The following is a 17,740-nucleotide window of genomic DNA, read 5'->3' as shown; positions in this document are numbered from 1 at the left end:
GACAACCATACATCCTGGTTTGTGTGAGACAGTCTGTTTTCTGACTGCTGTGAGAAAAAAAAAAAAAGTAACTTTAAATAGGACCCATATTCAGTTCTCCCAGTTTGAAATAAAATTGTTAGGTTTCCCCCTACTTATGATTAGATATTACTAAAACTCCTTAAAAAATCCTTTAAGAAATAACCAAAGATTTACACAGCTGGTTGAAATTAATCCATTTCTTCAACCCAAATACACCCCTAGTTGTCAAAATCCTGAAGATCACTTCCAAAGTATATGTAAACATTACAGACATAAACATCTATTGATTTGTTTTCATTTGACTACAAAAGTCTAAGTTTAGTTCCAATTATGCTCAATCCAATATACAGAAAAATGGCTCATTGTGAGCAATAATATTAAATTATTTTAAGTAAATAAATAAATGAAAACAATAAAAATCTGGTCCTAACTGAAGCATTATATGGGAAATCACTACTAACACTAACATAACTACTGTAATCAATTTTGATCTTTATCATTCACATCCAAACCACTGGAACTGGGCTGCCATTATGAACAGCAGTAGGTACTATGCTGTCCAACAAGTCACACCTAAATCTGACACCAAACCGTACAGCAAAAAATTTTTCAGTTATTTCCACAAAATGATAAAGATGCTATAAAAATCCCTTGTGAATTGGCCTTTGTTTGAATGCTTCAGGTGTCTAGACTTCCAAAAAATATTCTTCTTCTGCAATACAACCAAATCGCTGGTTAGAGCAATATAATTTATAGAAAGAGGAGTAATGGCCAGGTAGAAACTACAAAATGGCAACTTCTAATCTCAAAAATTTTAAAATCAAAATATATTTGTATCTGCTCATCAGTAATTAATGATTAAGGTCACTTCTCTCTGTCACACTTATTAATGAAATTTTATTACTGGCTAGAATTTTTGTACATGGCACATACATCAGGGAAAGTTGGTTATAATTAAATCAGAGAAGAGAAACAATGCCCACTCCAGAAGCAGAAAAGAAGGCTGACATAAAGAACTGGCTGATTAAACAGACTAAATTTGGCAATACTGATCAAGAGAGGGTAACATGTTAAAGAAAATGCTTTATCTCTCTACTAAGAAAATATATAGAAACTCTAAGATAATCAGCTATGGGACAGTGATATTTTATTAGTTCTTCCAATAAGTTTTGCTCTGATTTATGACCATGACTATCAATAAGCCTTCAGGGCACTAATGAGGATTCTTCAGAGAACTTGATTCTAGGATGTAAGGTGCTCTGTTCATAGAGCCTTCTAAAAATAAAAACACTGGGAAAAAAACATATTAATTAATAAATTTGCATTTTAATTCACAAACTCTTTGAGTTTGGTTAACATAAGTCACTTTTTATAATTACTCTCAACTCTCAGACTGGACCTAGACCAGGGGTCAGCAAACTTTTTTGGTAAAAGGCCAGATAGTACATTCTTCAGGCTTTGCAGGCCAGAGTGCCTTGATTATAGTCTCATACAGTTGTGTCATGACTAGTCAATATACCACTTTCGGACAAAGCAGCCATAATCAAAACATAAACCCAACTATATTCCAATAAAACCATTCTAAAAACAGGCAGTGTTCACACTTGGCCTAGCTTACCCTAGTCTGTCAACCTCCAGTCTAGATGAAATACTTTTTTTAAAAAAAGTTAATGCATTATTTGAAACAATACCTCCTCCACATATAGGCTGAAAGCTCATATAAAAGTTGCCACACCAAAATCCCACAGAGCACTATTCACATAGAATGTTGTACTATTTTTGTTGTTAAGTAATGAAACCTATTTCCCATGTTGATTGACTCGGAGTCCTCCCTTCAAACTCCCCAGGTTCCATAAAAAACTCAACTATTCTTATTTCAATATTTCAACTATGTCTCATTTCAACATATGGCTAATGGTCTATTTTTTCTAATGAAAATAAGCAGAATGAAAAGCTTCGTAAAAATGCAGATTCCATGGCTACAACTCAGACCTATTTGTATCAAAAATATTTGGTAAATTAAACTACTGGCATTTTTCTTTTTAAGTTCCAAGGATGTGCTGCAAAGACTGAAAACTACTAAATTTAGCCAAAAAATGTGATCAATGGAGAATGCATCAGATTCTACCAGAAATCACAAAATAAATCAACTTGTAGGTTGGAGACCTCAGGAAAAAACCCACATTTTTAAAAAGCTCCCTGAGTGTTTCTCTTGCACTATTTCAAAAACACTACCATGGAAGAAGCATTACATCCTTAGCCTCTGGCTACATCTCCTTAATGCTTTGGCCTCCTTATATAATATACTGGGTAACTACAATGGAACTGCTCTGATAAAGAAACATAAATGAATCAAATTATTGCCTTAGCATATAATATACATTTATTTTGAGGTTTATTATGCACATGTGTTTAAATATCCAGGGCTATTCCCACCTACTCAAACAAAAGTAAAAATTCTTCAGTATCAATTCACATATATATTTTGAAACAGATCTGAAAGGCTATTCTTTTACTCATTAAAAACCAAACATTAATATTTACCACACCAAAAACTTATCAAAAACGTACTTCTAAAAATAAAACACTCCTGAAGTTTTAAAACAAAATAGCATCCCATATAAGCACTGCCCCAATTTACCTAAATAAAGTATTTTATATCTACTTGATACAACTACTAAATTTAGAATGACATTTAGATACTTTTATATTAGCATTTTCCAAAGAAAGCAAAGTTTACTCTAAGAAACTGCATTTTAAAAATATTCTAATTAAAATCTCCACATCACTCCAATGCAAATTGAATCCACAAATAAAGACTGGTACACTGCAATACTTAAATATTTAAACTACTTAAGTCTATGTAAGTGGAGCAACCTAATATAAAAACAATCACAAGACCATCATAAGAGACAATGTCTTAAATTTTTACACTAACATTGTAACTTCTTGTGATGTGTCCAAAAGCTGTGAAATTGTGGTAAGTAGAAAATTCCAATCTAGTAAGTACTATCAAGAAAATGGTTCAAATACACTACACTATGGTAAAAGCAAAGATAAACCTAAATGTACTTCAGACATAGCGAAAAATATATACATTGTTATGGTAATCAAATATACACTACACTATAAGAGTGAAAATTAACAAGTTTTTTTTGAAAATTAACATGTTTTATTTGTAATTACCAGAGCTTAACTTCTTCTAAGAAATAAGTTCTAGAATAAAAATGACAACTTCTAGTTGAAGTGCTAACATATCCTTGAAACCCTTAAGAATATGTTCATGTCATTATATTATAAAGCTGAAAGCTAACAAAGAAAAACATAACCAGATAGGAAGTGTGCTTTCCTTCATATTTTATTACATTCAAAAAAATTATTTTTCAGGACACTAAATATGGAATTCAGTTTTTATTTTATACTTCAAAGCCCATACTATTATTTGTTGGAATACTTCTAATAGGTATATTAGAGAGAAATGAGAGATGGAATCTTGAACCAAGTAAATCTGCTTTGATTCTTACTACTTGGGCAAGCTGAACACTTACCATTTGATTCCTCCCTTTAAACTGAACAGTGAAAAAGGAGAAAGCACATAAGAGAGCCTAATTTCAAAGCTTTTAAAAACAAAAACAAACATTAAATTTAACAATTTTTTTTCAAAGACAGATTTCAAAGTAAATGAAGAATGATAAAACAATTACTTCAATGTTTCTATTAACACAAAATGGTCGAGACCTATAGAGAGCTTTTGTTAGTATTTCTTTAGTGCTTGATTAACTTATTAACAAATATTACGAAGCTAGGAACCAAATAAAACTGATACCAAAATGATGAAAAGCTTTCATCTATCCATTCATTTCTAACCTGAAAAACTCTAAAAATGTGACAAAGACTATATTTCCCCTAAATATTTGATTCCATTGTTATATACTACTTTAAACATGGTTCCACTTCAGAAAATTAAGAATATAGTAACTTTGTGACCTAACAAGAATATTATTTAAAAACATAAAAAACAAACCAGCACCAACTCTACAACCCAGGGTTCAGCAAACTTTCTGTACAGGGTCAAAGAGTAAGTATCTTAGGTTTAATGAGTCACAAATATTCTCTAATAATCTTTTTTTTTCTCCATTAACTCTTTAAAATATAAACACAATACTTAGCTCTGCTGTAGAGTGGTATGAAACCGGACAGTGGGTCCCAGGCTACAGTTTGCTGACTTCTGCTCTAGCCAAATTAATCTTATGATGCTTCAAATATGCAAAATATACTTTTAACTACTTGAAAACAAAGATATCTTAATATTAAAATATATCATCTACATTTTCTAAGAGCATAATCTGGTGAATAAATTATTTATTTTTGAAATGTTTCAATAAACCCCCAGTGAATATTTTAAATATGTAATTCATTTATTCTCAAAGTTCATCAGCTACCTGTAAAATTTAACTCACCAGTGAAATTAATTTTAAACATGTTTTTAAATTAAGAATTTGCAGTATTTCAATTTTAAATTGTAGCAATATTTCCAAATAACTTAATAATAATTAATAATTTTCTGAATAGAGAAGTAAAATCTGTCCTTCGTTAATTATACCTATATTAAATGCCACTGAACATATGCAAATAACACTGGAATGCATTTAAAAAAACTGAAATAATTTCAAATAGTCTGCCATCAAGTTCATGATATAGCCAACTTAAATGTAACAATGCATTTTACTTAATCATTTCCTTCTAGTCCCCCCTAAACGATTTATGCATATGACATTATTAAAAATAGTTACATATGTGCTCCATGAATGTGAAGTTTATGCCAGAAAATTATTAAGAAAGCTAATTCCACCAATTCTGACTACAGGAAAGCACTTAGGAAAAGAAATGTTCAGGTACATAAAAAGGACAAGGAAGAATTTCCTAATCCTAAATGGAACAAAATAATTTCCCTAAGAAATGTATCCTATGTGGTTTATACCCTGATTATAATTGAAAATAAAAACTCTCAGTCACTAGTTTTCAAACTACCGCCAAAATAATTTTAATTTCACATACTTTCATAACATTGTAAGATTTCCTCACATTGATAAATCCAACAGATTTGTGTTCAACCAAATGACCTAAGACCACATTTAAAATATGTCATAAGCAAACACTATGTATGCAAGTAGGAAAAAGAGAATTGCAAAATAATGCTAGAAATTACTCAAAGTAATTTACTCAGAAGAAATTACTAAGAAGAAAATTTACAATGTGTGAAAACACACCAAATTTGGTAAAGGAATTTAAAAATCAATTAAATTAAACGTTTAATAGGACTTATAAATAAGGAACTTTCCTAATTGAATTTAAATGCCACATAATTTTTAGTCAAAGGATATTTACTGATGCAATCTAAGATAAAAATATCTTATTATACAAGTTAGGATGTATTTTACTATGTGTATTCTTTTTTAAAGAAAAAAGTTTAAAATTTTTCAAGGGACAGAAGAATGGAAACAGGTCTGAAAGAGTCACGGACTTAAATTAATACTTTTAGTCTCAGAAACTTATTAAAGAATCATGGCTTTTGAATAGCTAGGGAAAAAAACACTAGTAAATATTTTTCAGAATAAGAACTATTAAAATGGCATTCAACTAAGGTGAATAAAGAAACTTGTTAAACATCAGTGCAAGGATAAGTTCAACAAAATCTAGGATGTGAGAAACAGGAGTCTGTTTCTTAAAAAATAAGGAAAAAATATAAAAGGTAAAGCAAAAACCTACAGACTAAAAACACTGAATTTATCAGCCAATTTGAAGAAACCAATTGTAAAAAACGTTTATAAAACCCTGGCAAATGTGGGCTTTTATGCTGGTTAATATTAAAGAAGTAACAATTTTTAAGATATGACAAAAATATTTTTAAAGAGTCTTTATCTTTTAGGGATACATACTGAAATACATATTAATGAAATTATATAAAGTCAGGGATTTAATAAAAACTAATTCAGGAAAGTGGGTATACTTAAAGATGAAAAGATCAGCTGTGTGTTGATAACTGTCATGGTTGGGTGATGAGCACAAGCTGGTCTACATTTGTATATATCCACATTTGTAAAATCTTCCAATATAAAGAATTTTATTTATTTCATTTTCTCAAAGTTTATTTACTTAAGTCATCTCCACACACAATGTGGGGCTCAGTGCTCAGTACCCCAAGATTAAGAGCTGCATAATCTTCCAACTGAGATAATCAGGCACCCCTAAAGATTTTTGATATAAATAAACGGTGAAAATCAATCAAGTAGAGATGACAGATTTATCAAGTTGTAATTCAGAAGCATATATTAAAAAAAGGTAAAGTAAAATGGAGAAAAATTTAACATCTTTTCAGAAAACATTAACAGTATCTTCAGAAACTACTTTTAAGTTATTACCTGTAAGAGGTTAAGAAAACTATTAGTTTAACATAAACATGACAAATTCAGAAAGATTAAAAAATATATAAACCAACATCCAAAGAATTCTAAATATGCACTGTCCACCTGACAATATGAAATAATTTTAGTTAACTAGTATTTTACTTACATTTTCCATATAGTTTGGCTTAAAGCCCTCTTGTTGTCGCCTCAGTTCCTCCTGTTCTCTGTGTCGGATCATTTCTTCCTCACGGCGTCGATGCTCTTCCTCATGTCTGAAAATTTTTTAAATAAAAATGTCAGTATGGTTAACATGTAAGCCAAAATCAGGGATTTTATTTGAGGTAAAACAGGTATATCATTTATACTCGTTACTTTTATGCAAAATCTGTGAATAATGACTTACTAGATTCTCTTTCCTTCTAAGCCTTTAGTAAATCAAATTACCCAAAGAAATAAAGTAACTAGATAAATCAAACAATAGAGTAACCTGTAACTAGGATTTTTATATACTTTTACAGTCATATCACGAGTCCAAAAGCTTAAAATACGTACTCCATCACTGTATAAAGAGAAAAGCTTGGGATCTATTACTGGCATAGCAGGGTTCTTAAAGGCACCCAGAACTAATCTTGATACAAGCCACTACAAAGAACACTGTCTAGTCAAAAAAAATCTATTGTATGTCGAAGGAATCCTTAACAAACCCTCTCTCCCCCATTTTATCAACCCACTGAAGAAACTATGGAATAGATGTAAGCCTACCATCTGTTTTAGTAAACTAAGTTTTATAAAACAATCATTTACTTAATGTCTACAGCTACCTTTGGGCCAAGGCAGTACTGAGTAGTTGAGACAAAGACCATATGACCTGCAAAGTCATTTGCTTTCTAGCCCTTTCCCAGAAAAAGTATGCCAACCTCACCCCTAGAGGTATGTGGGAGAAAAAAATATTGAACTATATGTGTGCAGAATTGCAAATAAATGAGGAATTGCTTATGATTAAGAGAGAAAACCTACAAAATATCAAATAGATTCACTAATTATATTGGCATTTATGTAAATGCAAATTCAAGTATATATGCCCTCTACCCAAAAACAAAAAAATAATTTAAATAGTGAAGACTATATAATACTGATGCCCTCTCATTAAGTCTCATTTTCGAGGTTGCTCTTTTAAGTACCTTATTACACTACATGTATAACTTAAATTTCAAGATACTCTGTTGTTTCTTGTATAATGCTTCCCCTAAACACAAGGCTATGAAAAAATGGTGATATTTCCCATAGACAGCAGAAAATCCACCTGTTAGAGGAGTTTGGGTCAGACCACAAAGAAGTAACAATGTTCCTAAGGGATTTTAGGAAAAATCTAGACTATTTTGAGACTTTTGTCTAAGTTCTCAATATACATTTTCTATTCACATAAAATGAATAATCAAGAAAAGTAGTTAATTCACTTCTTGGATATTAACACACTCATAAAAAATTTATAAGATTTTATCCATTTATTGAGAGACACACAAAGAGAGGCAGAGACACAGGCAGAGGGAGAAGCAGACTCCCTGTGGGGAGCGCGATTTGGGACTCAATCCTGGGATTCCAGGATCACGCCCTGAGCCAGAGGCAGATGCTGAGCCACCCAGGGATCCGGGCATCCATGTAATAGAACTTTAAATGGGCAAGTCCATTTCCAATAAACTAGAAAGAAATATCTACAAAAACGTGCAAGGATATATGTACAAATAGATAGATATACACTGTGCATTATTAAGTACGAAAGTTTGAAGACACCATCAATTATAAATAGGAAACAAGTATGGCTCATTGATGTCAAGGAACACAAAACAACTATTATGAAGCTCCAACTATTACAGGAACACAAAAACATTTGCACTTACTGACACATAAAAATAAAGTACAGCTATCAGGAAAAACACAAGTAAAAGAACAGCATTCCTACGCTGATTTTAAAAATCATTTGTATGAGAGTAGGGCAGAAAAAGCTTATGTCATACTGGGAATAATCTGGGAACATACCATTAACTTTTTTACTTTATACACTTATCACTGAATTTTGTTTTATACATGTATTGCTATAACATTTTAAAACAAAAGCCAAATATTTTAAATAAAATTTGTAATGTACTTTTCCTATTGTTAAAGGACCGTTTTTTCTGATATAATGTGAGAATACATTTACAAATCAGAGGAGTAAAAAGGTAAAATCACTTTAAACAGTTATTTTTGCTTTCTACTACTTTTTCTATAAATTCAAGAATTTCTACTTTGTTTTGAATTAAGTTCTGATAGCACACAGACAATTCCAAAATCTGAACTTACATTACAGACAATATTCAGAAATATTCCCTATTATATGTAGGTGTGCTTTTAATTTTTTCTACTTCACAAGATGCTTTAATGAGTATTTTTATATGTATATTTAGTGTCTCCAGGTGGATAGAGAACTTCCCAAGTCACAATTAAAAATGAAACTAAATAAGTGTGATAAATTTTAACAATCTTCATGTTATACTTAACTGGAAAATGACAAAACCTCCATTTTACAATTTAATTTGAACCCACTAATTATTTTCAGGCCTCTTGTATTTTTGTAGGATTTTTTAAAATGGAGATTTAGAAACTAAACTATGATATAACTAATGCATAAAAATGTCCTGCAACTCTTTGTTCCTGTTAAGCACTATGCTCTCCACACCTACTGAAGGGCTCAGTACATAAGATCTTTGTCAAATGACATAAAAAAGAGAAAGAATAAGTAGATGGATAGGTGAGTGAGCAGAAGAGTGGTAAGAAAATGAAGAAATAAATGAACAAACAAATGAATTACTCATTGGTCAAGTCACAGCTTGAACCAGCTCTTCACAACCCCTTGTCCTAGTGTTTCTCTTCACTGCCACAGCCTCTAAAAGATTAAGTGATCCATGAGAAACTCAGCAAACCTTCCTCCCAAGTAGCCTCAGAGTGAATTTGACATTTTTTTAAAGAGAACTGATTATCTTGTACTAAAGTCTTTCAATCTTTGGTTCATGTTATATTTCCTCATGGAGTAGCCGGAGGATATAAATTTTTGGCCAAAAAAACACAGAAGTGTTAACTGATTCTTCTGAGTGCATCATGTCAAGCAGTTCCTGGTACCAATGTCCCATTACAGGTGATATGAACCTTAACATTTGGTAATGATAGTGTCTATTACTTCATCACTTTAAATTTACTAATATTTGGTAATAATAGTGTCTGTTACTTCTCCACTTTAAATTTACTATTTTTTCATTTTTCACAATACAAATGAGTGTGCAAATTGTGCTTCTCAAGTTTGGGCAAAAAGTTGAAACACTTGTCAGTAAATCTTGTAACAATTATTGCTATAGTGTTTGTCCAACTGGTGATTTTCTCTCTCTCATTCCTTCCATATTGACTAACTGGAATTCTACTATAAGGAAGAGCTGTCCATTCTCTTCCATTTATTTGTTCATTTGATTATTTACTTCTCTCGGTATGGACTAATGGATATGTACTTTATTCTGCAGTTTAAAAACTAATACTATAATCTTTTATGTTGTTGTTGAAACTGTTCCAACTTTGGGCATTTAGGAGCACTTTCAGTTTGCCTCTTGTGTACTTTCAACATGCCCCATTTTCCTACTTCATTTTATTTAGCTTTGCTTTAGTGTGCATTTCAGATATACAGTGATTCTACTTTTTTTTTTTTGTTTTTTGTTTTACAAACTGAGGCTCTGGGGATACCTGGGTGGCGCAGCGGTTTAGCGCCTGCCTTTGGCCCAGGGCGCGATCCTGGAGACCCGGGATCGAATCCCACGTCGGGCTCCCGGTGCATGGAGCCTGCTTCTCCCTCTGCCTGTCTCTCTCTCTCTCTCTCTCTCTCTGTGACTATCATATATAAAAAATAAAAAAAAATAAAAAAACTGAGGTTCTGGGGCAACTCTGCATCAAGCAAGTCTATAGGCCCCATTTATCCAAAAGCATTTGCTCACTTTGTGTCTCTGTGTCACATTTCGGCAGGTAATTATCACAATATGTTATTATTATACTTGTAATAGTGATATGTGATCTTTGATGTTGCTTACTACTGTAACTGTTTTGAGACACCAAAAAACACACCCAAACGTTATCAATAAATACTGTGTGTTCTAAATGCTCCATTAACAAGCCATTCCCCCCATCTCTCTCCCTCTCCTCTGTCTCCTTTTCCTTGGGTCTTCCTACTCTGAAACACAATACTGAAATTAGGCTGATGCCTAATCCCAGAATGGTTTCTGAGTGTGTTCAAGTAAAACAAGAATTGCATGTCTCTCTCTTTAAATCAAAACCTAGAAATGAAAAAAAAAAAAAAAAAAAAAAACTAGAAATGATTAAACTTAGGAAGGCATGTCAAAAACCGAAAACAGGCCAAAAGGTAGGCTTCTTACACCAGTTAGCAAAGTTGTGAATGCAAAGGAAAAGTTCATAAAGAAAATCAGTAAAATGGTACTTCAGTAAACATATGAATGATAAGAATACAAAACAGCCTTGTTGCTGAAATGCAGGACTTTTAAGTAGTCTGCATAGAAGACCAAACCAGACACAACATTCCCTTAAGCCAAGACCTAATGCTATTCAATTCTATTGAAAACGGAAGAGGGAAAGAAGCTTGAAGCTGGCAGAGATCCAGCTTTATCAAGTTACCCAAAAGACCTAGCTTGGCTAATTAATGAAGATGGCTACACCAAACAATAGATTTTCATTGTAGATTAAACCATCTTAGACATTCAAAGCCACAGAGAAGTCAATGCCTGGAATCAAAGGACAGACTGACCACCTTGTTAGGGGCTAATGCAGCTGGTGACCTGAAGATGAAGCCAATGCTCACTGACCATTCTGAAAATCCTAAGGCCCTTAAGAATTATGCTCAAACCACTCAGCCTGTGCACTATACACTGGACAACAATGCCTGGATGCCGGCACATCTACTGACAACGTGGGTTTACTAAATTAATGTTAAGCCCACTGCTGAGATCTACTGCTCAGAGAAAAAAAGATTCCTTTTCAAAATACTGCTGCTCACTGACAATGCACCTCATCACCCAAGAGGTCTAATGGCCAGACACAAGATTAATGTTGTTTTCATGCCTGCTGACACAACATCCATTCTGCAGCCCACAGATCAAAGCAATTTCAACTTTCCAGTCTTACTATTTGTATTTAATACATACATTTCATAAGGCTATATAGCTGCCTTAGACAGCGATTCCTCTGATGGATCTGGACAAAATAAAATGAAAAACTTCTAGAAAGCATTCACCATTCTAGATGCCATTAAAAACATTTGTGCTTCATGGGAAAAGCCTAACTATTAACAGAACAGGAGTCTGGAAGAAGCTGATTCCAATCCAACCCTCATGGATGCCTTTCAGTTGAGGGGCTCAAGACATCAGTGGACGAAATAACTGCAGATGTGGTGGAAACAGCAAGTGAACTACAATCAGAAGTGAGGCTTGAAGATGGGACTGCATTGCTGCAATCTCATGATAAAACTAAAGGATGAGGAGCTGCTTCTATGGATCTGCAAAGGAAGTGGTTTCTTGAGATGCAATCCACCCCTGGTGAAGATGCTGTGGAGATTGTTGAAATGCCAACAAAGAACTTAGCAGATTATATAAATATAATTGATAACACATCAATAGGGTTTGAGAGGACTGACTCCCAACTGTGAAAGAAGTTCTACTGTGGATGAAATGGTATCAAACCGCACCACATGCTATAGAAAAATCCTTCAGGAAAAGACGACTCTTCATGTGGCAAACTTCAGTATCATCTTATTTTAAGGAACTGCCATAACCACCTCAACTTGATCAGTATTTAATTAAGACATGCACATTTTTTAAACGTAATGCTATTTTATACTTAACTAAGTAGAATGAAGTAAATTCATTAATTGGCTTATACTTAACTAAACTATAGCTTATTATAGACTATAAGTGTAAATATATATGTAAATATATCTTATAGGTGCAAATATAACATATATACTGGGAAAACAAAAAATTCATTTGACACACTTTATTGTGATATTCACTTTACAGCATTGGTCTGGATCTGAATCTGCAAGTATCTCCAAGGTTTGTCTATGAAAGAGTGTTTGAGAGGATTCCTATTTTGAAAGAAGTTCTAGTGAGTAAAACGCTATCAAACAGCATCACACAAGTAAACACGGAGAAAGTCTGTATTTGTGAAGAGAGTCAAAAAATGCCACAGCCTTCCCAAACTTCAGCAACCACCATCCTGATCAGTCAGCAGCCATCAACATCAGGGAAAGAACTTCTACCAGCAAAAAGATTTCAACTCCCTGAAAGCTCAAATGATGGTTAGCACTTTTTATCAATGAAAGTGTTTCTTCAGGGATCCCTGGGTGGCTCAGCGGTTGAGCACCTGCCTTCGGCCCAGGGTTGATCTGGAGTCCCGGTACTGAGTCTCGCATCGGGCTCCTACACGGAGCCTGCTTCTCACTCTGCCTGTGTCTCTGCTCCCCACCATGTCTCTCATGAATAAATAAAATCTTTAAAAAAAAAAAAAAGTGTTTCTTCATTAAGGTGAACATATGTATTTTTTAGACATAATGCTCTTACACACTTGCTATACTATAGTATAAACATAACTTCTATATGCACTGGGAAACCAAAAAATTCATTGATATACCCTATTGCCATATTTGCTTTATTCTAGTGGTCTGGTTCCAAACCTGCAGTATATCAGAGGTACATCTGTTCTTATTCCCTGGCACAACACTCCAGGCTCATTTTGGACTTTTTAGTTCAGTAACTAACCACTTCTCCACAAAGCCTCAGTGCCTTTTAGTAGAGAATGGTGTTTTAAACAGGAATATGGGTCCTCTGTGTGTGCTGTTATTGAAGCATCACTTCACTGCTTATAGGCAGACAGGGGTTATGAAATCTATGTATGCATGTGAACCCACACATATATACACATCTTTATTTCTCTAAATTAAATACCACCGAGTTCTATTGATATCCCTGATCCCAATTCAAATGTCAGTGAATTCATTTTAGCCTTAAGTTTTCTCTTTTTCTTCTTTCTCCAACAATGAGAAAATGTATCATTATCTACATTTACTAATTAATTAGTTCAACTCAAGAAAGTATACAGATTTTTTCATTAAAGATGTGAACAAAGTGAGAAAAAAGTATATATAAAAATTAGCTTCAGAACTGCTAACTCAAATCCCTGAAACACATTAACTAACTAGATTACAAAATTTATATATTGTTTTTCTTGTCATTTGCCTATTGTGTCCAGTCAAGACAGTGTTTTCCAAAGTTATTTAGGTTCCTTATTTTCTTCCTCATCCCCTTCTAGGGTGATAATGTTATTCACCTTCAATGCAATTATGTTCATTTGTTTGTTTTTTAAAGACTTTATTTTTAAGTAATCTCTACCCCCAGTGTGGGGCTCGAACTAACAAGCCCAAGATTGAGTTGCATGCTCTACTGACTGAGCTAAGCCAGGTGCTCGCATTTGTTTGGGTTTTTTGAAATGCCTTCTTATGGGTTCTCCCATATTGTTTGGTTAGATCATTTATTTTTTCAGCAAATGAAAGGAAGGGTACTATTTCTAAAATTAGTCAAGTATAAGGGAAAGATGGGAGTCAGAGTTTTATGTTTGAGGGAGAAGATTTCCTTTTTTGTAGAAGTATGATAAACCTTAACATACTTACATAAAAAGGAAAGAAATCACAAGGAAGAAATTGGGAAAAGGTCTCCATATGATCATATGGGATGTTTTAAACAATAGTGGTTCTCAAACTTTATGATGCATACGAATCACCTAGAAGACTAAGTACAGTGTCTGGGCTCCACTACCGTTTCTGTTTCACCAGTTTAGGGAAGTGGAGGTTTGTAATTAGAATGCTGATGCTGTCTGTCCAAATATCTTAATTTGAGAATAAGTAAGAGTAAAATCAGAGTAGCTCCAAGACAGAAACATATATACATTGATATAATCAGGTACAAAATTAGAAAAACGGGATCCCTGGGTGGCGCAGCGGTTTGGCGCCTGCCTTTGGCCCAGGGCGCGATCCTGAAGACCCTGGATCGAGTCCCACGTCGGGCTCCCGGTGCATGGAGCCTGCTTCTCCCTCTGCCTGTGTCTCTGCCTCTCTCTCCTCTTTCTCTCTCTGTGTGTGACTATCATAAATAAATAAAAATTTTAAAAAATATATAAAAACTACATTAAAATATACTGAATAGAGGAATCCCTGGGTGGCTCAGCGGTTTAGCGCCTGCCTTTGGCCCAGGGCGCAATCCTGGAGTCCCGGGATCGAGTCCCGCGTCAGGCTCCCGGCATGGAGCCTGCTTCTCCTTCCTCCTGTGTCTCTGCCTCTCTATCATAAATAAATAAATATTTAAATATATGTGTATATATATACATATATATATAGAATACTACCTATTATTTCCAGACCATAAAGACACTTGACATTTATTCAAGGCTTTTAGTCTTTTTAATTTCCCACTTTAAAAAACAAAACTTTGGAGCACCTCGGTGGCACAGTTGAGCATCTGACTCTTGGCTTCAGTTCAGATCATGACCTCAGGGTCCTGAGATTCAGACCCATGGCAGGCTCCACATTCACTGGGCAGTCTGCTTGAAATTCCTTCTCTCCCTCTCCCACTGGCCCTCCACCTCAAGCTTGCTCCTTTCTCTCTCTCTCTCAAATAAATAAAAGCTGTTAATTTTTGTTTACACATCTTAGATCAACCACTCCCCCAAATTTCCTTATTTAACCTAGAAGAGTTTAAGTTGACCATCACAGTCATCTATTTTATACTGAATTTTAAATCTCCATATCTCAATTTATCATGTATTCTACTCCCACAAAACTTTTTATTTTTTTTTTTAATTTTTTTTTATTTTTTATTTATGATAGGCACACAGTGAGAGAGAGAGAGAGAGGCAGAGACACAGGCAGAGGGAGAAGCAGGCTCCATGCACCGGGAGCCCGACGTGGGATTCGATCCCGGGTCTCCAGGATCACGCCCTGGGCCAAAGGCAGGCGATAAACCACTGCGCCACCCAGGGATCCCCCACCAAACTTTTTAAAGTGAATTAACAGGCGCACAAAGATGTATAAAAGCATTCACAGTAGTGTTATACACATGGAGAAACTGAAACTAAGAATAGTTCATATATGTCCATCACCAGAAAAATGATCCAGTAAATCAGTGCATTGTTACAACCAATTATATGCAATACCTAAGCCCCTATATAAGTTCACAGTGAATGCAAAGCGTCCATAACCAGATAAAAAAATCATAAGAATAGCAAAGATTTATGCTAATTTGTAAAGCAATTCCCAAAGTCAAATAGACAATTTTGTTATTTTTTCTGTATTTTCCAACTTGTACAACTTATTTACGATAGGCAGTAGGGAATTTCATTAATATCACAATGAAAACTACGTATATTCACATACATATTACCATGATGTCCTTTACCTCAACTGTATCTGCTTCCGTTTTTGTAACTCCTGGTTTCTGAGTTCTTCCAAGCGTCTGAGTTCTTCTTGACGCCTCATGAGATCTATAAAAATAGATTACACATTAATATTTTTGCCTTCCCTTCTGTATTTTTAAATCAATAATTATATAATTGATTGCTGGCAACATTATTATTAACTTATTCATACTCATGCACTTAACTTCTCTTTTTGTCTATTGTATCATTTTGTAACGAAAGATTATAAGCAGTGTGATTAATCAAATTAGTATCTTTACTGGACCTGTTTCTTCCTATGTATGAAAAGATTAATAAAATTCATCCTTATGTTAAGAAATTAAGATGGGTAGTAACTATTTTAACATAAGGCCTGGAACATACTAAAAACAGAATGGTAGCTATATTTTCATATACATTCTTTCAAATGAATTACTATAATTTTTTTCAGCCATGAATGTAAAACCCAAAAAGATGCACTGGGAGACAGGAGCAGAGGTCACATAAGAACCCGAACAAACAGTAAAAGTAGTAAGACAGGATACTGTTTAACATCCAAATAATATCCCTCCCGATATAATTAGCATTAAGATTCCTCCCACACAAAGTCAATTTCTTCACCAACCCTTGCCATATCATCCAGAACAGGGGTTCCAGAGTAGTAGAAGATTAACTATCAGGTAATTACTTAAGCTGGAGAAAACTAGTAGACAGCAAAAATATTTAATCTACTCATATTCCTAATAGGAAATGTTTCGATAAGCCAAAATGTAGAGAGTGTACTATGATCATTAATTACCCGAGAAAGTCTATTCAGTATATAACAATTTTATCATGGTTTTGTAAGGTAATTGCTCTTACCATATATAACAATGTAAAAATATGTATTACATTTTCTTCCACCAAAAAAGGGTAAGAAAAAAAATAAACATTTCTTTTCTAGCAACTAGATTTTCTCCTTTTAAGCTGTACCATTTGAGAAAACTACTGCAACCTCTCAGAATTTCCACATCTGTAATGCTGGTTTAATAATTAGCTCAAAGACTCCAACAATAAAGTTATCAGATAAGTACATTATCCAATTTAAGTAGGAACACTATCAACTTAAAGCAAAACCAGCATTTACATTTACTAAATTATTTCTTTTAAGTTGCTCATATCCAAAATTCCTGAAATTTCAACAGAGCTTACATTTTGTACACTGCCATAGTAATATCCTTCTGGGGGAATATATATATATATTTTTCATCCTTTGATGAAGGGACAGTAAATCACTCAAAAACTTTTCTTAAAAAAATCCAAACCATCCATCCATACACATAAAGACATCTGGTGCAGCACTACTTACTAAGAAACCAAAAGAAGTTTGAAAATGCTTTCCTAATTTGTTGACAAAGAACCTAAAATTATATCTGTAATTTCGATATATCATAAATACATGGGAATATAAGGGAATAAGAGGGAATACAGACAAATTTGGAAGTTTGCACTGGGGATGCAGGAGTGGCTCAGTGTTTAAGCATCTGCCTTTGGCTCAGGGCATGATCCTGGTCCCATGATTGAGTCCCTCCTCAGGCTCCCTGAGGGGAGCCTGCTTCTCTCTGTCTCTGCCTGTGTCTCTCATGAATAAATAATTTAAAATCTTTGAAAAAATAAATAAAAAGTTTGCTCTGCACTGTGTTTTCTCAATTTAATATTCTTCAAGTCAGGAAAACAGAATGTATATTCTCTAACAGTGTATTTTCCAGAAATAGCAGCACTGAATCTACAGATTGAAAGGGCAT

General features: G+C 33.8%; 1 protein-coding gene across 16 annotated transcripts in view; it reads right to left on the bottom strand.

The window, feature by feature from the left end:
* The window catches only part of PSPC1 (paraspeckle component 1), a 112,104-nt gene that overhangs the window by 56,269 nt on the left and 38,095 nt on the right, over positions 1-17,740 (bottom strand). For all 16 annotated transcript variants that reach the window (XM_049101098.1, XM_049101099.1, XM_049101100.1 and 13 more), the window contains exons 5-6: positions 15,959-16,043; positions 6,595-6,700 (exon numbers count right to left, since the gene is read on the bottom strand). In XM_049101098.1, coding sequence (XP_048957055.1) covers positions 6,595-6,700; positions 15,959-16,043 — 191 coding nt within the window. The remainder of the gene's footprint in view (positions 1-6,594; positions 6,701-15,958; positions 16,044-17,740) is intronic.

The sequence above is a fragment of the Canis lupus genome, chromosome 25, assembly GCF_003254725.2.
Source record: "Canis lupus dingo isolate Sandy chromosome 25, ASM325472v2, whole genome shotgun sequence".
In the NCBI taxonomy this organism is placed as follows: Eukaryota; Metazoa; Chordata; class Mammalia; order Carnivora; family Canidae; genus Canis; species Canis lupus.
This window is presented reverse-complemented; position numbering and strand designations above follow the sequence as displayed.